Consider the following 17,608-nt stretch of genomic DNA (forward strand, 5'->3'; position numbering starts at 1 on the left):
TTTTCTTCCCATTCCACTTTGAGAATTAAATTCAACCTCTTTGACCACATCATTCATTTCTCTGTTGCTATCCTCTAGATTTGTTTTTGTTCTTAGTTCTCTAGCTAATTACCTTTTCAGTTGTTCGTTGCTAATATCATTTACTCTGTGATGAGCATGGCAGTCTGCAAAGCATCCACATTTGTCCTCACTGTTGAAGTCTACAAGTTCAATGGGCATTTTGACTCTGCAAAATGCTACACAACACTTCTTCCCCCCTCCCCCATCCCTCCTTTTGCTGTTTTATGTTACATGAAGGATTTAGTTCAAAGAAAATTATGCAATGCTAAGTGATCCATTACCATGACTGGCATCACTACAATACAATAATTATCCTCCAGAAACAAAATGTCCTTGAACTCTTGGGTCATTATGGCTCTTTCAGCATTAATTCTTTTATAGTTAAAATGGTACAGGCAAAATTTAACAGTATTAATCCTTGTTGTTCCAAGATTTATGCACGCTGAATTTTCTTGCTCATTAATAGAATATCTGTCAGATATTTTATGACTTTTATGTTAACTAAACAGAAGTAGCATCAAAGAATAAGCACATGCTTATCTCCATGAGCCTGTGTAATTTGCAAATACATCTGTTTAGGTTTTTCCAAGACAGTATATTTATCACAAATATTCTTGAAATATTGGAAATTAGTAAGTGGCTTTTTGCAAGAGGGTTTGATGTCAGAGGAAGAAGTCCGTTTTGAAATACTTGTTCTTCAGCTCAAAATCTTCACTTCTAAGACATAGTGAAACTGTGACAAATATTTGAATATTTGAATCAACAGTTTAAACAACAAGCACATAGGGTATAATCTCTGATCTTAAGCATGTAGCTGACAAAATAAAATTAAAGAGAGCATTCAAGTTTTAAGACCTAAGTAATCCCAATAAATTCCCCATATATTATTTAACACCTGTTGACTGTGAGTACCCAGTTGTACATCTAGTAGCATAAACAGTCTAAACTGCTGCTTTCACTTTGACCTAAGGCAAGTGCTTATTTCTGTAGGAAATTTAGCACTATTTTCTCTAGGTTCACTGCCTATGACACTGCTGAAACATGATCCACACTGTCATTCAGAGTTTTTGTATCCCAGATGTGTTTGCTCCCTTCGTTTCAGCAGTAATGTGTGGGGGTACTGGGAACCCACAAAGCCTGTATTTCCTCTAGTCCAAGACTTTTCTGTATTTTATTGCCAGTCATCACATATACACAAATGTTTTAAATTAGTCTGTGAAGTGAAAGGGTTATAAGATTGTCTAGAGACTGCAACAAGTTTTGTAGCCAACAGTGCTGAATAAAGCTGGAACCACTGCCAAGAAATTCTTTCAAGTAGGCCATGAAAAGACCATCCCAGACTCTCAATCCAGGCCTCTGTGGAGCACTAATCAACCGGAGGCTTGTCATACTGTTATATATGTTTGGCATGTGAATCCTGTTCATCAGGCTTCTCCTCTTGTCTCTGCCTTAAATTACTGCAACTAAAATATGTAGAGAAGAAGGTCAGATTCATTCTTACTCTATCCGCCCGCCTCACTCCATCCAAGGAGCTTAACCCAGGGACGGGCAAGCACAGTACCTCTGCTTGGGCTCTCTCCAGTTTCTGCAGAGGAGAGGGACTTCATTCTCTATCAGCGGGTATGGATTGAATAACAATGATGTTTGCCATTGCTGCCTTTTTTCTGGGGAATTAAGCCAGCATGAACATTGCACATAGCTATACAGACCCCACAAAGCAGATTTGCTCCTGGAACTTCAATCCGACACAGACCTTAGGTGAAATTAGAATTGGCAAGGGCAAGGAACAAGAAGCCCAGAGGGGTCTGAATAAACAGAAGGTTTATTAGATCTGTACCAAAATGTTCCTCGGTACTAGGCTTGGTCTCAGCTTCCATTCAGAGCTCTGCTGTGGAAGAATGGTAACAGTGCAGATTGTTGCTTGACTAGGACTCACCATCATCACTGTTGTGAAGTCCTGTAGCTCCACTGTCATTCACATGTAAGATTTGCATGAGGAGCCATGGAACTGAGAATATCCAATGTCAACTCCCCGGAAAACTGAGCAGCAAACGACTGGATTCTAAGTCTACAAGAAGATTCATTGGTGTGCTATATTCCTTTTGCACTTTGAAAATACACCAGCTGGAGAAGTCCTGAGAGAAACTGCCTGTGTATATTGCTGCCAATGCTTGTGGCACTGCCATTTCTGCTTGCTCCACTAGTTCTCAACAGCCTAAGGGAAGGGAGGAGAGTGGAAGCTGAGTGAAAGAAAACAGTGGGAGAAATACCCATTGTTCTCCTCTTCTGTTAGAGAAGCTCAAACATTGTTACAAAAATCAATATAAATGAAAGCATCTTTCTGATGCTGTGCAAAAAAAAAAAAAAAAAAAAAAAAGTATCAAGATTTATATCAATTGCTTTGGACTGTGCTTTCAACAGAATGAATTAGACCTTTTGTGATAATACACTACTAGCATCAGAGGTATTTTCCTATAAGCAAGGCAAGAACTGGAGAGAAATGTAATGCTTTTAATAGTTCAGATGGTGTATGTGACCATGTGAACTAAAAACAGACCAGCTTTGGGTACATGATCTCAAGAAAGGTTCATGTGCCCAAAATTATCTTTACTTTTTCCAGTCACATCAGCTGGATTAATGGAAGGCATTGCTTCTGCGTATAAACCTTGCCTTGCTTATAGCTCTAGACTGTCACATCTGTAACAGTCCTATCAAATTTCCAGTGAAACAAGCAAAACCAGACTTTCCTGTACAGAAATAATCTTGGCTCTCAAAAGTCCTTGTGTTATGAAAACGTATGTGGTAAACAGCTCGAAATGTTTTCTGTGTGTCTTACTTTGCTGCATTTCCATTGCCCTGCAAAACAAGAGACTTGTAAATGCTGCAGGAGCGCCCTGTGTGCTGAAGCCCTGTTAGGATACAAGAATTTAAATAATAAAGGGTAACAGAGAGCTGATGTCACTGTCACTTTTTTCAGTCAACCAGAAACTAATTATCCCTAGCTGACAGCCCAATTAAATCATCGGACAGAGGGAAATGCCAGCTATCCTCCCCTAGAGTTTGGTAATTGGAGTATTATTGCAGTCAGGCCTGGTGCTGTTTGTTGGGCCACAGAATACAAGTCAGGGCCTTTCTAGACTCTCTCTCTCTCCATCCTGTTCATAAACATTGTTCTTCATCCTTAAGAACAATAGCTGCATTTTGCTTTCAAAACGTTAATGTATATTCTTTGTCATCATAGACACCTGAAGATCATTCTAGCAGTTCACATTTACAGAGAGCGTGAAGTTCAGAGTTCTGTCATGAAAGGCCTCAGGTGAAGGCCTTGTACTGATTTACCCTTAAGATCCTAGGTCTTTTATCTAGTACCCTTGCAAGGGCTGAGGGATTTTTCAATTCTTACATTACTTTGAAACTTGAGGGCGTATTTGACTGTGTATTAGACTGATGTACTGAGGGGTTGAATAGTTTACTGTAAGGATTCAGCAGTGCAGAATGAATGAGGCATTGAGCGTGCCAAGGTCCATTCTTGTTCAGGTTAGCTCTGAGTCGTTGCTCTCCAAGGGCCTAAGGAATGCATTGCTTCTAATGCCACAAAGAGGTACAGAACTTGTTCGTTTTGAATTACCAAGTCTATAATAAACTTAATCTAGGGCCTTTTAAAATATTATAAGCAGTCCAATTGTGTTAATATAAAGTTCCACATGAGCTAAACACCCTGCATCTGTTACTCAATATCTGTTTTGCAGCAACATATCCAGATTATTTATGCCTGGACATAAATACCTTGTTGAATTACTTATAAAATACTTCTTTCCACAAAACAGCTATTTCACACAACTCTCCATACCATTAGAACAGAATTCCTTTGCTATATGTGTAACACAGCACTTCTGTTACACTACGAGAGCCAATTTACGGTGGCTTGATCTGGATGCAAGACACTTTGTGGCATTTGAACCACGCAGTCACACAGTTGCACCACACTTAAACGATGCCTGTCAGAAAACAGAACTTCACACACAGGTCAAAATACATACAGATATAGACACATATGTAGAAATATATGTGTTCCATGTGCTCGGTATTTCTTCTTTAAGAGGAAAAAACCCTTCACTACTGAAGATGTTTTCAGCAATAAATTATAATGTATAGAAGTTCCTGAATGGGGTAAAAAAAAAAAAAAAAAAAAAAAAAACAAAAAAAAAAACAGAGGAATGACAATAGCATTTTGTTAGAAGTTTAACATATGAAACCAACAAATTACCAACAGTATTCAAGACTTTGCGTCCTCTGATAATTCCCATTATGCAATTAAAATGATGACTAGGAGTAAAATGCAGTCCAATAGGCCTACCAGCTCAGTGTTTATCAAGGCTTTTCAGAGCTCTTCTCCTTTCCTTTGTGTTGAACCTTCACATGGTTACAGTTGTCAGGCAATCTGGACTCATCTCTGTTATAGAGGCATGGTGTTTCAAGGTGTAGAAGGAGATTAAAATGCTCTTCTGTGCTCTCCTTAATCACTATCCATGTAATTTGTAAGTGCTATTTGTTTTGAATTATAAAGCTAAATGTATAATCTACAAAATATATTCCCCCACCCCCCACAACACACAGTTCTAAAACCAGAAGGATATTTTAGGGTTATATGAGCGTTTTATCTGTGCTTGATCATTTGTCTGAGTCCATCTTACATATTCTATGATGTATTGCCCATTTACTTACAGTCAGGATGAAAGGATGTCGTTATGAAGCTTACAGCTTATATTACTCTGCTCACTATAAGAAAAAAACATCACATAATGAACACGTTACATCTATTTCTGAAGCACCACTATGGTATAAATTTCAGGACCACCTTTTATTTTAGGTAGTACATATTATATGATTTCTTAATATATTTGAACAGTAATTACAATCTTTTTTTTTTTCTTTTTCTAAGAAAATATAATTCTGATATCAAGAGGCAGAACACAAATAAATTAATCATGCTTTGAGGCTGGCTGCTGCTAAAAACCTGAAGCAAGACAAGCCTGCTTTCAGTCAAATAAAGCAGTAGTTACCATATATATTGTGCAAGCATGCAGCATAGAAGAAAACTGTTTAACTAAAAATAACTGGAAATACAGAATTAATTCTGCTCAGCTAGTGATCCAATACGTATCAATAGCCAAAGAAGCTTGTACAAGAAATTGCTACAGGTAAGGTATTAAAAAAAAAATCATAATAACCAAAATAAAAACTAAAATAAATGACAACTGAATTAGTAAAACACTAGTATAAATGCAACAGCAGGATGTCTTCCTGTAGTCATTCCAAAGTAAGTGCAACACTTAAAATAATCCTGAAATAATCAACTTGAAAAAATGACCTTAAAAATTAAAGTCATTGTTACGAGGTGATTATTACAGGATTATTACTTTTTTATATAAAAGATATATATATATAAAATAAACAATGACCAACACAGCAAAGCAAGCAAGCAAACAAAAAAAACACCACCACCAACAACAAAAAAAATCAACTTGTTGCCTGGGGTATTGCTGGACCTAAAATCATTTCAGTAAATTCTTGCATTCAGGGTAGTTGTACATGTCTCTTTTGCTATGGCTACCTATTTTCCCAAGATTAGCAAGTATTCCCATTTTAGCAAGTATACTTTTTCAGGAAAAATAGCTGAAGGGGAGAACCAGTTCTTAGTTTTATTTTATTAGACAAAATTCAGAGCCCCTGTAGCACTTCTAAACCAAAGGCTAGCAGAGTTTCTTCTGGAGGAGTCACATTCTCTCAGATCCTATTCTACTGCAGAACTTTTTGTGACATCTGTTAAGCGCAGTGCAGTTTCACTGGTCTCACCCACAATGACTGTGGATGCTCTGTTGTGAATGGTGGTGAAAGGGCTGACATATCTGGATGCCTTTCATAAAGGCCCACAGGCAGTGCCTTTCCTCTTAGGAGCATTTTTGAAATTCTGCTTACACTAGTGCCCTTTATTTGAATCAAGACAGGTAGAAGAGACTTCAAAGGAATCTGGGAGTGAGAATGCTTTTCTTTCTTACTGAAACTATTTTCCTGTTGCCAACCTAAACCAAAGATTGAAATCTTTAATATTTATTACCTTGAAAATATTTGATATAAGAAGTGGCTTGGATTAGTTGAAAGGTTTGGCTGAAGGAATCTTAATATAGTTTTCAAACTTTTGAAAAATCTTCAGAAGTTATTTTACTTGTCCATGGGGGAAAAAAAAAATGAGCAAGAAGGTTATACAGTTTTAAATCGTGAAAACATTTTTTCTCAGCAATTTTTAAATAAAAGACCATTTAAAAACAAAACAACCAAAGAAAAAAAAAAACAAAAAAAACAAAAAAAAAAACCACACCTCTTCCATCTAAAAGACTCCAGAAATTCAAAGACTGATGTGTTAAGAGAAATGACTATCTGTGTTCATATTCCTTCGCAGTGCTTGGAAAACACCTCTCACATTTGCAGTGACATACAGTCCAAAACACTTGTGCTTATTTTTCTGCATGATAAATGTGAGTGGATACATTTTTCTAGTTGTTAAGGAACTTGCAAGACTTCCATCAAGTTTGCCCAGATGCAAAAGCTTTTCTTCCTGTCTTGAATTACAAGTGCAACACCTACTGTCAAAATCAGCAGGGACTTCCTACAGGTAGAAGGGTATGGCCCTAAATAAATGCCAAATTGTTACAGAATCAGAGTAAGCAGCCAAAAATGGTGCAGTTTGTTAGACTAGTGGCCTTCATAACTGCTAATGTAACATATAGCAAGTACAGTAACTTCTGCCTGCACAGTCCTCAGAAAGTTAATTCCATTTCCTGGCCAGTTAGCCAGTTCTGATTATCGTATCAAAATGAAAGTTGGGATAATAATGTAAATTACTGGTTTCCTGCCTTTTTAAATGATTATGTTACATTAGGACATTTTTAATAATCTACTTTGTTAAATTAATACTGAAGTCTGACTTTGCTGCTGTAGGAATGGGCACGGTCAAGGTTTACATGGGTTGAGTAGATTAGCTGAGGACCTGTAGCGAAAGTCCTTCCAAAGTCCTGATGGGGATGGGAAGTTTAACTCCACACTCTGCTACCTCAGGGGCCCAGATTTAGAAGTCCAAGTCCCACAAAACAGCACCTGAGGAATATAGTTGCTAAAGTTCAAATTTGGGTGCTAAGACAAAATGAAATCTCAGCAGCTGCCTGTGCACAACCACAGTCACCAAGGTTTTCACTGTATTGGAGGAAGATGCTATAAAAATGTCTTATTTTACCAAAAGAAATCTTGATACCCAGGAAAATAGAAAGGGCTTTCTGAAATTCAACATGTGCAAAGATCTCCGCATACCCACACACAGAATCTAAGATGCAGTTAAGCAGTCAAATTCAGCAACAAACCACCTGATGATTTAAGGGGGCCCCTGGATACTACCAGAACACAAATGAATTATAACTGCAATGACTGTTCTTTCCCCCTCTCACACTCAACGTGATGCTTAGAGATACTGTGCCATCTCCATCCAGGGGACATTTCACTGGCATGGGAACAGGGTGACAGCACGTCACATGGATGTCATTGTCACTGAAGTCAGTATCACTCCCAGTGAATAAAATAGGTGTGAAATATTCTAAATCAACACAAGTTTGGAAGCCAGAATATTTCATTTTACCTTGTGAACAATATAATTCAAACTGACAATCTTTCAGGACGTAGTTTGATACAAAACTGCAGCCTATAAGAAATGCACTGGCATTAAGATGAATGCTGTCTTAACCGATACTTAGTGGGAACTTGATATCCCTTTGGGGCACTTACTATTACCTATTGTTCCTATAATATTATCTAATACTGTAGCACAGAGACCAACATTTCCAAGAGGAATTTAATACTTGCCAAGACCCATGCTGAGACACTTCAGAGATGCCTGCAGGGAATTTTTGCTTTGCACTTCCTGGAAGTCACATCCTTCAACTGGAAACCTGTAAATTAAAGAGCCCCAGATCATCAGATGCTTTTCAAAACCTTGTCACAAGTAGTCAATACAATGACTGAATTAAAAATAATAAATAAATAAGTGGTATTAGATATAAGGAAAAAATTAGAAAATTCTCTATTTACCTTTTACAAATATTACTCTTTAATGAGTACTATGAGTACTGTGTTCTGCATTTTCATGGCAAATTACAATACCTCAATGATTTACTACTGCCAACAAATGTGGTTTGCCTCACCTGTCAGCGTGGTGTTGACAGGCTGAACTGGGGAGAGAATTGGTTTCCTGGCCCCCAGCCCAGTGCTCTGCTCATGAAGGAAGGAGGATGCCAGTTTTCTCAATGCGGGATATTTCCTAAGATCAAAATTTCTATTACAGTTTTAGTTACATCTCCTACTTCTCAGCCTCACCATACAATTGTAGTTCTCATCCACAGCATTTACCTGATGTACGGTGTTTACATGTCCAATGTGCATTAAAATCAAGGCATCTTAATCAGTCATCATGGCTTCTTGATTCTCACTTTTTCTCCTCCTCTCCACCACTACCTGGTGGAGTTTTGAGGTCTGAATTCCTTCAGGAGCAGCTTATTATTGATCAGGGGAAGCAATGCAGCACACTAGCTCAAATTATCTTCTAAACACGTTTGAAAATGTTTCTTGCCTGTACAATTATCCCTTCTGACACAGACAGGTTTTTCAATTTAATTCCAATTCTTACAGTATGAATTATCTCACTCCGAAGGAAAGGAAAAAAAAAAAAGAATTAGAATAGGATTTGTAAGTCTGTTATTGTGTATATTCTGCTGAAGCGGAAAGCATAGAAGTAAAACCTAAATTTACAATCCATTTAGCACTTAATGTATCAGTGCTGTTGTAAAAACCCTACGTGTCTCATTTTATCAAGCACTTGTGTGACCTTGACACTCACGGGAAGATTATTGGTACACAGAAACTTCCTGATTAGATGGTTCGTTAGCAGCCAGGTACAGAATACTAATTGCAAATTTTCATCTACATTGACAAGGCCTGACCTATAATTCATCTGGCAGTGGAATTGCTTCGTTGGTGTTATCAACCACACGCTATACAATAAAAAGATGTTATTTTCCAAATTTCAGAGATAACGATCAGGTAATTAAATCACACGCTGCTGAGTTCTGCAAGTCCCAGAGGAATCCTGCAGTACCTCACAGAGGCAGTTTGTTTGGCTAAACATAAAATACCCAGGAGAGACTTTGTATGAAAAAAAAAAAAAAAAAACAACAACAACAACAACAAAAAAACAGTTCAAACACCTTTCCATAAATACAATGATTGAACAGCGTGCACCTGAAGAAGTGACTGACCACAAGCACGTACCGGCTGCTATCAACCGTGGCCTGAAATTCTTGTAGTCGAACACATGGTTGGAAGCAGTGCCTGGATCATCGCTCCTGCCGTTTCTGTTACACCCAAAAGAAGATACATTTGGGTGAATAAAAAGAAGATACATTTGAGTGAATAAACTTGATGCTTCTGTAATCATACATTTTAAAATACAACCCTTTAGTTTCATAAATCCATTTATAATCTGCAGATTGATAAAACTGAAAGCCCATGCTCTATCTATGTCTTTCGCAAGAGCGTGTTCTACTTTGAATTGCTACTCAGACCAAAGGAGGGAAAAAAGATCAAAGCAAGAATTCAAAGGGAGAAGACAAAAATAATTGTACATATTAATAGCAAAGAAAAGTAAGCTTAAACATAATATTTGCAGACTAACAATATAATAAAATATTTATCAGTGCATAAGCACAGACCAAGTGAATTTCTTATTATCTCTTAAAGGCAGTTAACTTTGCAAGTGTGGTATGAAATCAAAGTACATACAGTTGATCTTGTTGCAAGGTGCCTAGTTAAAATGCAAATAGATTATAGCAGTTCTGTTAATGAAATAAACAATTTGCTGTTACAAAACAATTCTCTATCCACAATACCATTTACATGTTGGTTTGTCCATTCATAATTATCCAAAGGACTCCAACCAAAAATAATGCTATGTATATTAAAAAGGGCATGAGTATCATGAACAGGAAGATGATCTGGTCAAATCCTTTGTTTTTGCAAGCTCCATCATCTGGAGTTTCCAATAAATACTTCAGAAATGTATTCTAACACCCCACACAAGATGACAATATAGATATGTGCTCTTAAGTTCATGCAGAGAGCACCTGCATTTCACTGGGGATAAGTAAAGTATCTTTCTACTGCTGTTCTCTTAAAATGTATGGTTTAGAATTAACCTGCTGTGACGTACTTTAGCTGCAGCTACAATTATACAGATCAAATCCTCCTCATCTTTCTGATACGAGCTTCAAAGCAGCTTTCCAGATGTGTTTATCTGACTTCAACGGGACAGTTTGCATGAGTGAACCAGCACACATCTCCAGAACGTGCAGGATGAGATGTCTCCTAGTGGTTAGAAGGCCCAAGGGTGGCATGGCTGAGTGACTCCATGCCCTCATGCTCCATAGGCTTTTCATAAAATGAAATTCTACTAACGGTGAATAGTGGCACATAACCATTATGAAATTTGGCAAGCACCTAACAGAAGATAAAAAGAAAAAAAATAAAAGAGCATGGCTGAATGCTAGCAAGAAAAAAAAAAAAAAAAAAAAGTCAGAAAAACAAGCAGTGTATAATAAAGCCAGAAGTTTTCTGCATTAGGAATGCAAAGTTAGGGATTGATCTAAAATAGGCTGGAGCTCGTACAGAAAACAAACAAACAAACAAAACTAACGCTATATTTAAAGAACAGAAAATCACAGGATTATATAGGTGGGAAGAGACTTCCAGAGGTCCCTAGTACAACCACCTGCTCAAAGCAGGTCCAGCTTGAGCACACTGCCCAGGACCTTATCCAGCTGAGTTTTGCATATTCACAACCTCTCTAGGCAGTATCAATATCTTCATGACTGCTCCACACTTCCATGAAATCACCCACCTGCTTCCAACCAGTGTTTTAACTACTATCAGAGACAAAACAAAACATCTTTTTAATAAAAGTTTCAGGTTAGTCAGCAACAAACCATTTGTAAACTGTGTAAACACATTGCCTACTTTCAAGGGAATTATACACTTAATGTGGGTTATTTAACTGCAGTAGTTTCTGTTTATTTTACAATCTAGATTAAAAACATTGTAGCATTTTACAGACTAGAAGAGAGGTCAATTACTTAAGAAAATCACCTATAGTTCTATTTGACCTAGAAGGCACAGAATGGTGTTAGTAAAAATTGCACTTTAAATTGGAGCAACACCAGTCTCACTGCCTATAGCTGGCAGCAAAAGATTTTGGGTGATGAAGTTGGCTGGCCAGAGATGCAGTAAAATATTTTGGAGGATATTACACTGACCAGTATAGTCTGATACCATACCACATTGTAATTATTGCAAAGAAGCAATAGGAACAGAAAGGGCAGCACTTAGGTGAAAGAAAATGGCAACACCAGCCCTTTTCCCTGAGAAAGTGACATAGCCTCTTATTTGTATGACTGCAGAATTTCATCAAAGCTAAACTGTTCTGAGAAAGAAATTGAAAGAATTGAAATTACATTCAGATGTTACGTTTCACTACGTACAGATGATGTTCAGAATATCAGTACTGTGGAAATTCAAACCCTCTCCTGTCAGCAACTTCTAGGAATTGGAGCAATGATAAATTAATTTAGTTTGCTCACCATTAAATTCTAGGATATGCATAGCGCATGAGGAAGAATAAACATTTGAGATAGGTATTGTGAAACACAGAGTTAAGTTTCAAAAAGGATGAAAAAGCAGCTCTTCTGGGCATCTCGTTTGGCTATCCTATAAGCAACCCAATTTTAAGAACTTTCAGAAGACCTGGGATTTGTTCATACGCTTTGGTCTGGAAAGACGTGGCACGAGGTTACTGAGCAGCAACTGTGCATGAACAACATGGGAATGAAAGAAGGGTCTTGAAACAGGGAAAGTTTTAAAACTATTCAGTTCACTGAGCTGAAAGAGTGGATGTGTAAGTACCTACCCATTACAAACAACTGCCATAAACTGTCTGAGCATTGTGTGTTTCACGGTATGATATCACAGCAAAGGCAAAGCAGATTTTTGGGGGGCTTGGAAATGCCCGGTCTCTGCACAGTGGCAAGGAGAGCAAGCAGGAAGCACTGAGGGCCAAAGGCCAGAAAGGCATGTAGAAGTGAAGATGGTAGAAAGAGGAGAGGAAAGTCATCTCTTGGCCTGAATGATGCTACTGCGGTGGTTTTCATGGCATAATATATGATAAACATACATGCTGAACAACACATGGGCTTGTAGGGTACCAGAAGACTAAAGTTTGTATTAGGGTTGTAGCATCTGAAAGTGGCTGCTAGGGCTGTCATCATCTTCCTTCCCCTCCTCTTCTGCTTGGCTAGGACAAGGATTTAAGATCTGTAAACAAAGGTGCAATCAACTGATGAGTCTGAATCTGCAAATGAAAGGTCCTCCCAGCTTCAAAGTTACAACTAATGGACCTATCCTGATGAAGGGCCTGTACCAGCTCCCAGTTGCTATCCCCTTAAAAAAATAAAAATGGCAAAAGTAAATAAAACCAGTGGGGGGGGAAAAAAAAAAAAAAAAAAAAAAAAAAAAACAAGCAACAAAATCCCAAACCAACAAAACAAAATGATTCTGGCAGAGAATCAGCTAATATCTAACTGGGGGAAAAAAAAAAAAAAAAAAAAAAAGACACTGAATATGGGATAGTTTAATCTTCATGTACTAATGGGGTTATGATACAGAAAAAATGCAAAAAGCATGAGGTGTTTATTAGCTGGCTTTATGCAAAAAAAGCATAAAGTGTTTACACTATGAATCAGAAGACGTAATGGAGCTGTAATAAAAGATAATGCATGCTGAAAGATTAAAAGAGCCCTGTGCATCATCTGCTGTGCTGTGTCAGCCAGACGCGCTGCACCGTTCATGACACTCCGGCAGCAGAAAGCTGGGGAAAGACTCCAGTCCAGTTCACAGACAAATCTGCACCAGGTTTGAAAAATCACTCAGACCTGCTGAAGTAAAACCTTAACAACAACTGCCTTCTGAAGCAAAGTCCGTAGGTTTGCAGGGAACGGACTGACGAGGGTCACAGGCAAAGATGGGTTACAGTGGGCTCAGTGCCTTTGGTAGTACCTTGCTTTCAGCGATGAGGAGAAAGCAGTGAGGATCAGCATCAGCCCTCTGGAGAACAGACAACTCGGTGGAGGATGTCCTATCAAGATGAATATGGCTCATTCAAGAATTAACTCTCTACTATTCTTCTACCTCAGTTTTTTGCTGCTCATCCATTTAAAAAGTAAGATTTGTTCTTTTTCTTACTGTTCTGACATGTCCTCTGGGTAGATTTGCTAGACGTGCACTTCCAGCAGGAAGCTTGTGTTGTCAGAAGGCTTTAAAAATTTGATGGAGATGCCAAAAAAGATTTGGTCCAAGAAACTAAGTTGTATAAACTCATTGCGTGATAGCTTTCCTGATGTTCACACTTAAACTTTTTTCTTAAATGAAGAATGAAAACATTTTAAATACTTTGCTTCACATATTGAAAGTACAGCAATAAAGCGTTCCGATAAAATTCTAGCATGTTGATACCATTCATCCAGTAAATTCACACTTAACTCTTTAAAATAAAAGTATTTTGCTAAAACTGTACAAGCTATGTGTTTTAGCAGCACACATTGCTTTATTATATAACCTCTTAGCTTTTTAATTAAAATGTCTCCAGAAATTAAACAACTGATATTTGGGGTACTAAATATGTCCATTATAAGAGAGTATAAAAGTCCAACTATTTTTAATAGAAAAAAATATTTACAGCAAACTTTCACATAAACAGAGGTATTCAAAGTGTTGGAAGTCACAATGGGTTTCCTTGACAATTTTGTCAGATGGCTGAGAGTAAATCCAAGCCAAGGAGGCTAAGTGGCCTCAGCTGGCGAGGCTGATGTATGTTTATGAAAAGCAGTAGCTCTTAAACATGCTTAAAATGAAGACAGGCAGGATGTGTGTCTGTCAGAGGAGGCTGTTTGATTTGCGTATGTTGAATGTGAATTGCAGTAAGACAAAGCTTTGAGCAGCTGCCATTAAACAACAAGACTTGGCATTAGCGTGTGGTGTTGTGTAATCTGGGTCACCTTCTGTTGCTGCATCACTCAAATTGTTACTTGGACAGTTTACATCCCAAACTAAATTAAAGACTGAAAAGCAAACAGATGCAGTTAGATCAACTGGCACTGAAAAAATACCTACTTTGAAATGCAGGAAAAATGACATACAGGATGTAAAAAATCCAGTTTTATCCTTGCAGTTTTCTTTGTCAGGGATCTATTGATGTGAATCAGCAAAGCCAAAATGTTCTGAATTATCTCACAACAGGACTTTCTAGGAAAAGAGAGAACAAACCTTTCACTTTCAAAAAGTGGTTTTTAAAATCTGCGCACAGGAGGATGAACAACCAGAAAGTCTGAGACAGAATCTGCTGTCTAATTAAAAGGAAGTAACAGGAATGGCAATAATTAAGAAAACTCATTTATAAACCAGGCATGCAATTTAGAACAAACCACAAATGCTGCAGGAATCGAGGTAACAAATCAGCTGTTTATAAAATTGAAACAGTCACACTGAAAACATCACACACAAAGAAAGCATTGCTGGGATGTAAATGAGAAAAAAGCCTCCCAAAAATCAGTTAAAAAAAAAAAAAAAAAAAAAAAAAAAAAAAAAAAGATTAACTACAGGTTTTGGCTTGGACTTTGGCTGAGCTTTGCTTAGCATAGGATATCAAAGGAAAGAAAACTAATCATATGTCATCTTGTGTCTTTTCCTTAACATAGAAGCTGGCTAGGGTGACATTTCAGATGTGGCATGAGTTTTTTTTCTCTGGGATATGGCCATATGGCCGGTCTCAGGCTAGAGGCTTTTCAGTCGTGGAGGACTTGCTTTTCCCCAGGTAGATTTGTGGTAGGTACAAACTGATATAATACAAATTGATATACCAGTGTGCAAAACCTACAGCAGGAGCCAGAATCAGGCTCAGGAGCATCTATCTGTGCACTGTACATGATAATCGTGGGGGTATTTTCTCTCAAGAAAGTCTGTATGCCACCTGAAACTGCTGAGAACTTCTGTTAATAAAAACTGAACTGTGAACAGGTAAAGCAGGTCGATGCAGAAGAACTGACAGCAATTACTGACTGACTTCCTTATTTAAAAATTAAAGCTGAAAATGACCAAGAGCAAAAAGCAGAGAATAAAGCAGAACAGAGATGATTTCCAATGTGTGTAAACATATCAACCAGGGTTGTTTTTAAGTCAACTGAGTAGATTTGTCTTTCCCCAAAATATTCTAATCATAGATACTACTTAAAGTCTATCATAATTATTTACTCTAAACAACTCGGGAAATACATAGTATTTAGAAGACAAGTTTTCCTGAAGCATACCTGCTTATAATGTTTCTTCCTGCTCATCCTTTCTCCTGAGGTGCACAGTGGTATGCTTGATTGAGAAGTGGGGGACATACACATGGGACACTACGGGATAAAGTGAGACATAGATGGTACACCACAGAACAGTAGATCCTTTAAGAAAAGTTGCAGTTAAATTAAAGCATTTTTCAGGAAAATTGTTCCATAAATATTCTAATATAGCATAAAAGTAATAGGTTGAACTAAAGAAACTTAAACAAATTGTTCAAAAATAATTGTGTTCCCTCCTATTTGTAGAATAGTTAGTTCTTATGTACTTGGGGGAGATTATGAAATACTATTCTTTAATTTCTGTACCATACTAAGAATTAAACTGGTGGTAAGCTTTTATTAAAAATCTTCTGGCTGTACAGAAAGCTTCTATAAAGGTGGAAGTATTATAGAACAGTCCTGTCACTTGTGGCTCCTTTTGAAAACACAGGATGTGTAAAACTGAGCCTTTACATTTTTTGTAACTATTAACACCACTTAACATCAGACTGTACAGTGACAGGACTACAGCCTGTAAATCACAAAAACAACAATTCCAACAAACAATATTTTTATTTTTAAATTTAATTTTAATTATATAGTTCTGAGTGCAATTATGCTTCAAAAAACATTTTAGTGTACTCTACCAGGGGCCCAACACCTGCACAAGTACAAGCATGGATGCTCATAAATGCATGCACTTGATTAAAATAAATAAATAAATAAATTACCTATAGTTCCACCCCCGCAAAGTTCTGTTTCCAAACCCATTCCTCCAAGTGACATTATCAGAAACAGAGGGAACTCTGTCCTAGGAAACATGTAAAGGAAAAAAACAAAAACAAACAAACAAAAAAAAAGATTTTGGCATTACTTGTTCCTGTTTTATTGTAGTAGAAGTTTGAAGGATGCATGGTTCTCTTAAAATCCAATATTTAATTCAGATCTGGATGTAGGCTTTTATGACTGTCACCTGTGCCGAATACACCCCAAGAGATGATCAAATAGAATTGATTAGCTGATGTGGGCAGTAATCAGTTTCTTGCTGCAAAAACCTTTCTATTAGGGACACTGGTTTTCTTGGATCTTAAGGATGGTGGCACAATTAAAAAATGCAGTTTTAGTTGGTGTTTCAAGGGAAATGTGAGACCTCAATCACAATGGTATTGAAGAGCAGTAGAAATTAATGTCAGATATTTTATATAATTAGGACAAAAGGAAGAATTAAATTGTGATGCAGAATTGCTCTACTGAAATACTAGCCCAATTTTTAATGTATCACCAAGATTACCATTTATTGGCACGTTAAAAATAATGGATTTTGGCAGTCTTAAAGTTTACTTTGTTTGCTTCTGGGAAGTGAATTTGCACCAGATAGAATTCCTGCTGCCTGATGTGCCATACAATGGATTGCGTTTTACCTCTTTTCTCAACAATTATTTGTATTCATTTGTGACAATCAATAAACCAGATTTGTTAAGGAAGTAATGGACAGCTTTAAAGCAGGAACTCTTTAAAAAAAAGTTTAACTCTTTCAAATTACAGATTTAAAATAATTTAAAGGTCGACTCTAACAGAACACTACAAGGCTACTTTTATCTCTGAGAAAATTGGTTAAAGAATCTTGTAGTGGATGACTTGTCTTCCTGGAATACACCACTTTTCATGGTGTATTGATTAATGCAATACCTGGAAAGACTTAACTTTGAGGTGATATCGAAAACAACCATCATAGAAAACCCTATAAGTGAAGTAGGTTTTCCAGTTCCCTTAATGTGAAGATGGTGCTCACGGTTATGATTGTTGTAGCTCTGTGTGTAAGCCCTCAACATAAATTGGGTTTATATGCTGCATTAATTGCAAACAATTTGTTTCCAAAAATTACACTAAAAGTATGGAAAATTAATCTGTGGTGGATGCAGAGAGTCAGTTCTGCATGAGAAGAGACCGTGAATCATTAGATGCGATAGTTGACAGGAAGCACATCCCAAATCCAGAACAGCATTGATAAATAAATGCTTGTC

General features: G+C 37.2%; 1 protein-coding gene across 1 annotated transcript in view; it reads left to right on the forward strand.

The window, feature by feature from the left end:
• Nucleotides 1–13,338: 13,338 nt before the first annotated feature.
• Nucleotides 13,339–17,608, forward strand: part of CRB1 (crumbs cell polarity complex component 1) — a gene marked incomplete at its 3' end in the record, with an annotated part of 97,880 nt that continues 93,610 nt past the window's right edge. The window contains exon 1 of the mRNA XM_084291026.1: nucleotides 13,339–13,426. Coding sequence (XP_084147152.1) covers nucleotides 13,351–13,426 — 76 coding nt within the window. The 5' untranslated portion in view covers nucleotides 13,339–13,350. The remainder of the gene's footprint in view (nucleotides 13,427–17,608) is intronic.

The sequence above is a fragment of the Netta rufina genome, assembly GCF_964035555.1.
Source record: "Netta rufina genome assembly, chromosome: 8".
Taxonomy (NCBI): domain Eukaryota; kingdom Metazoa; phylum Chordata; class Aves; order Anseriformes; family Anatidae; genus Netta; species Netta rufina.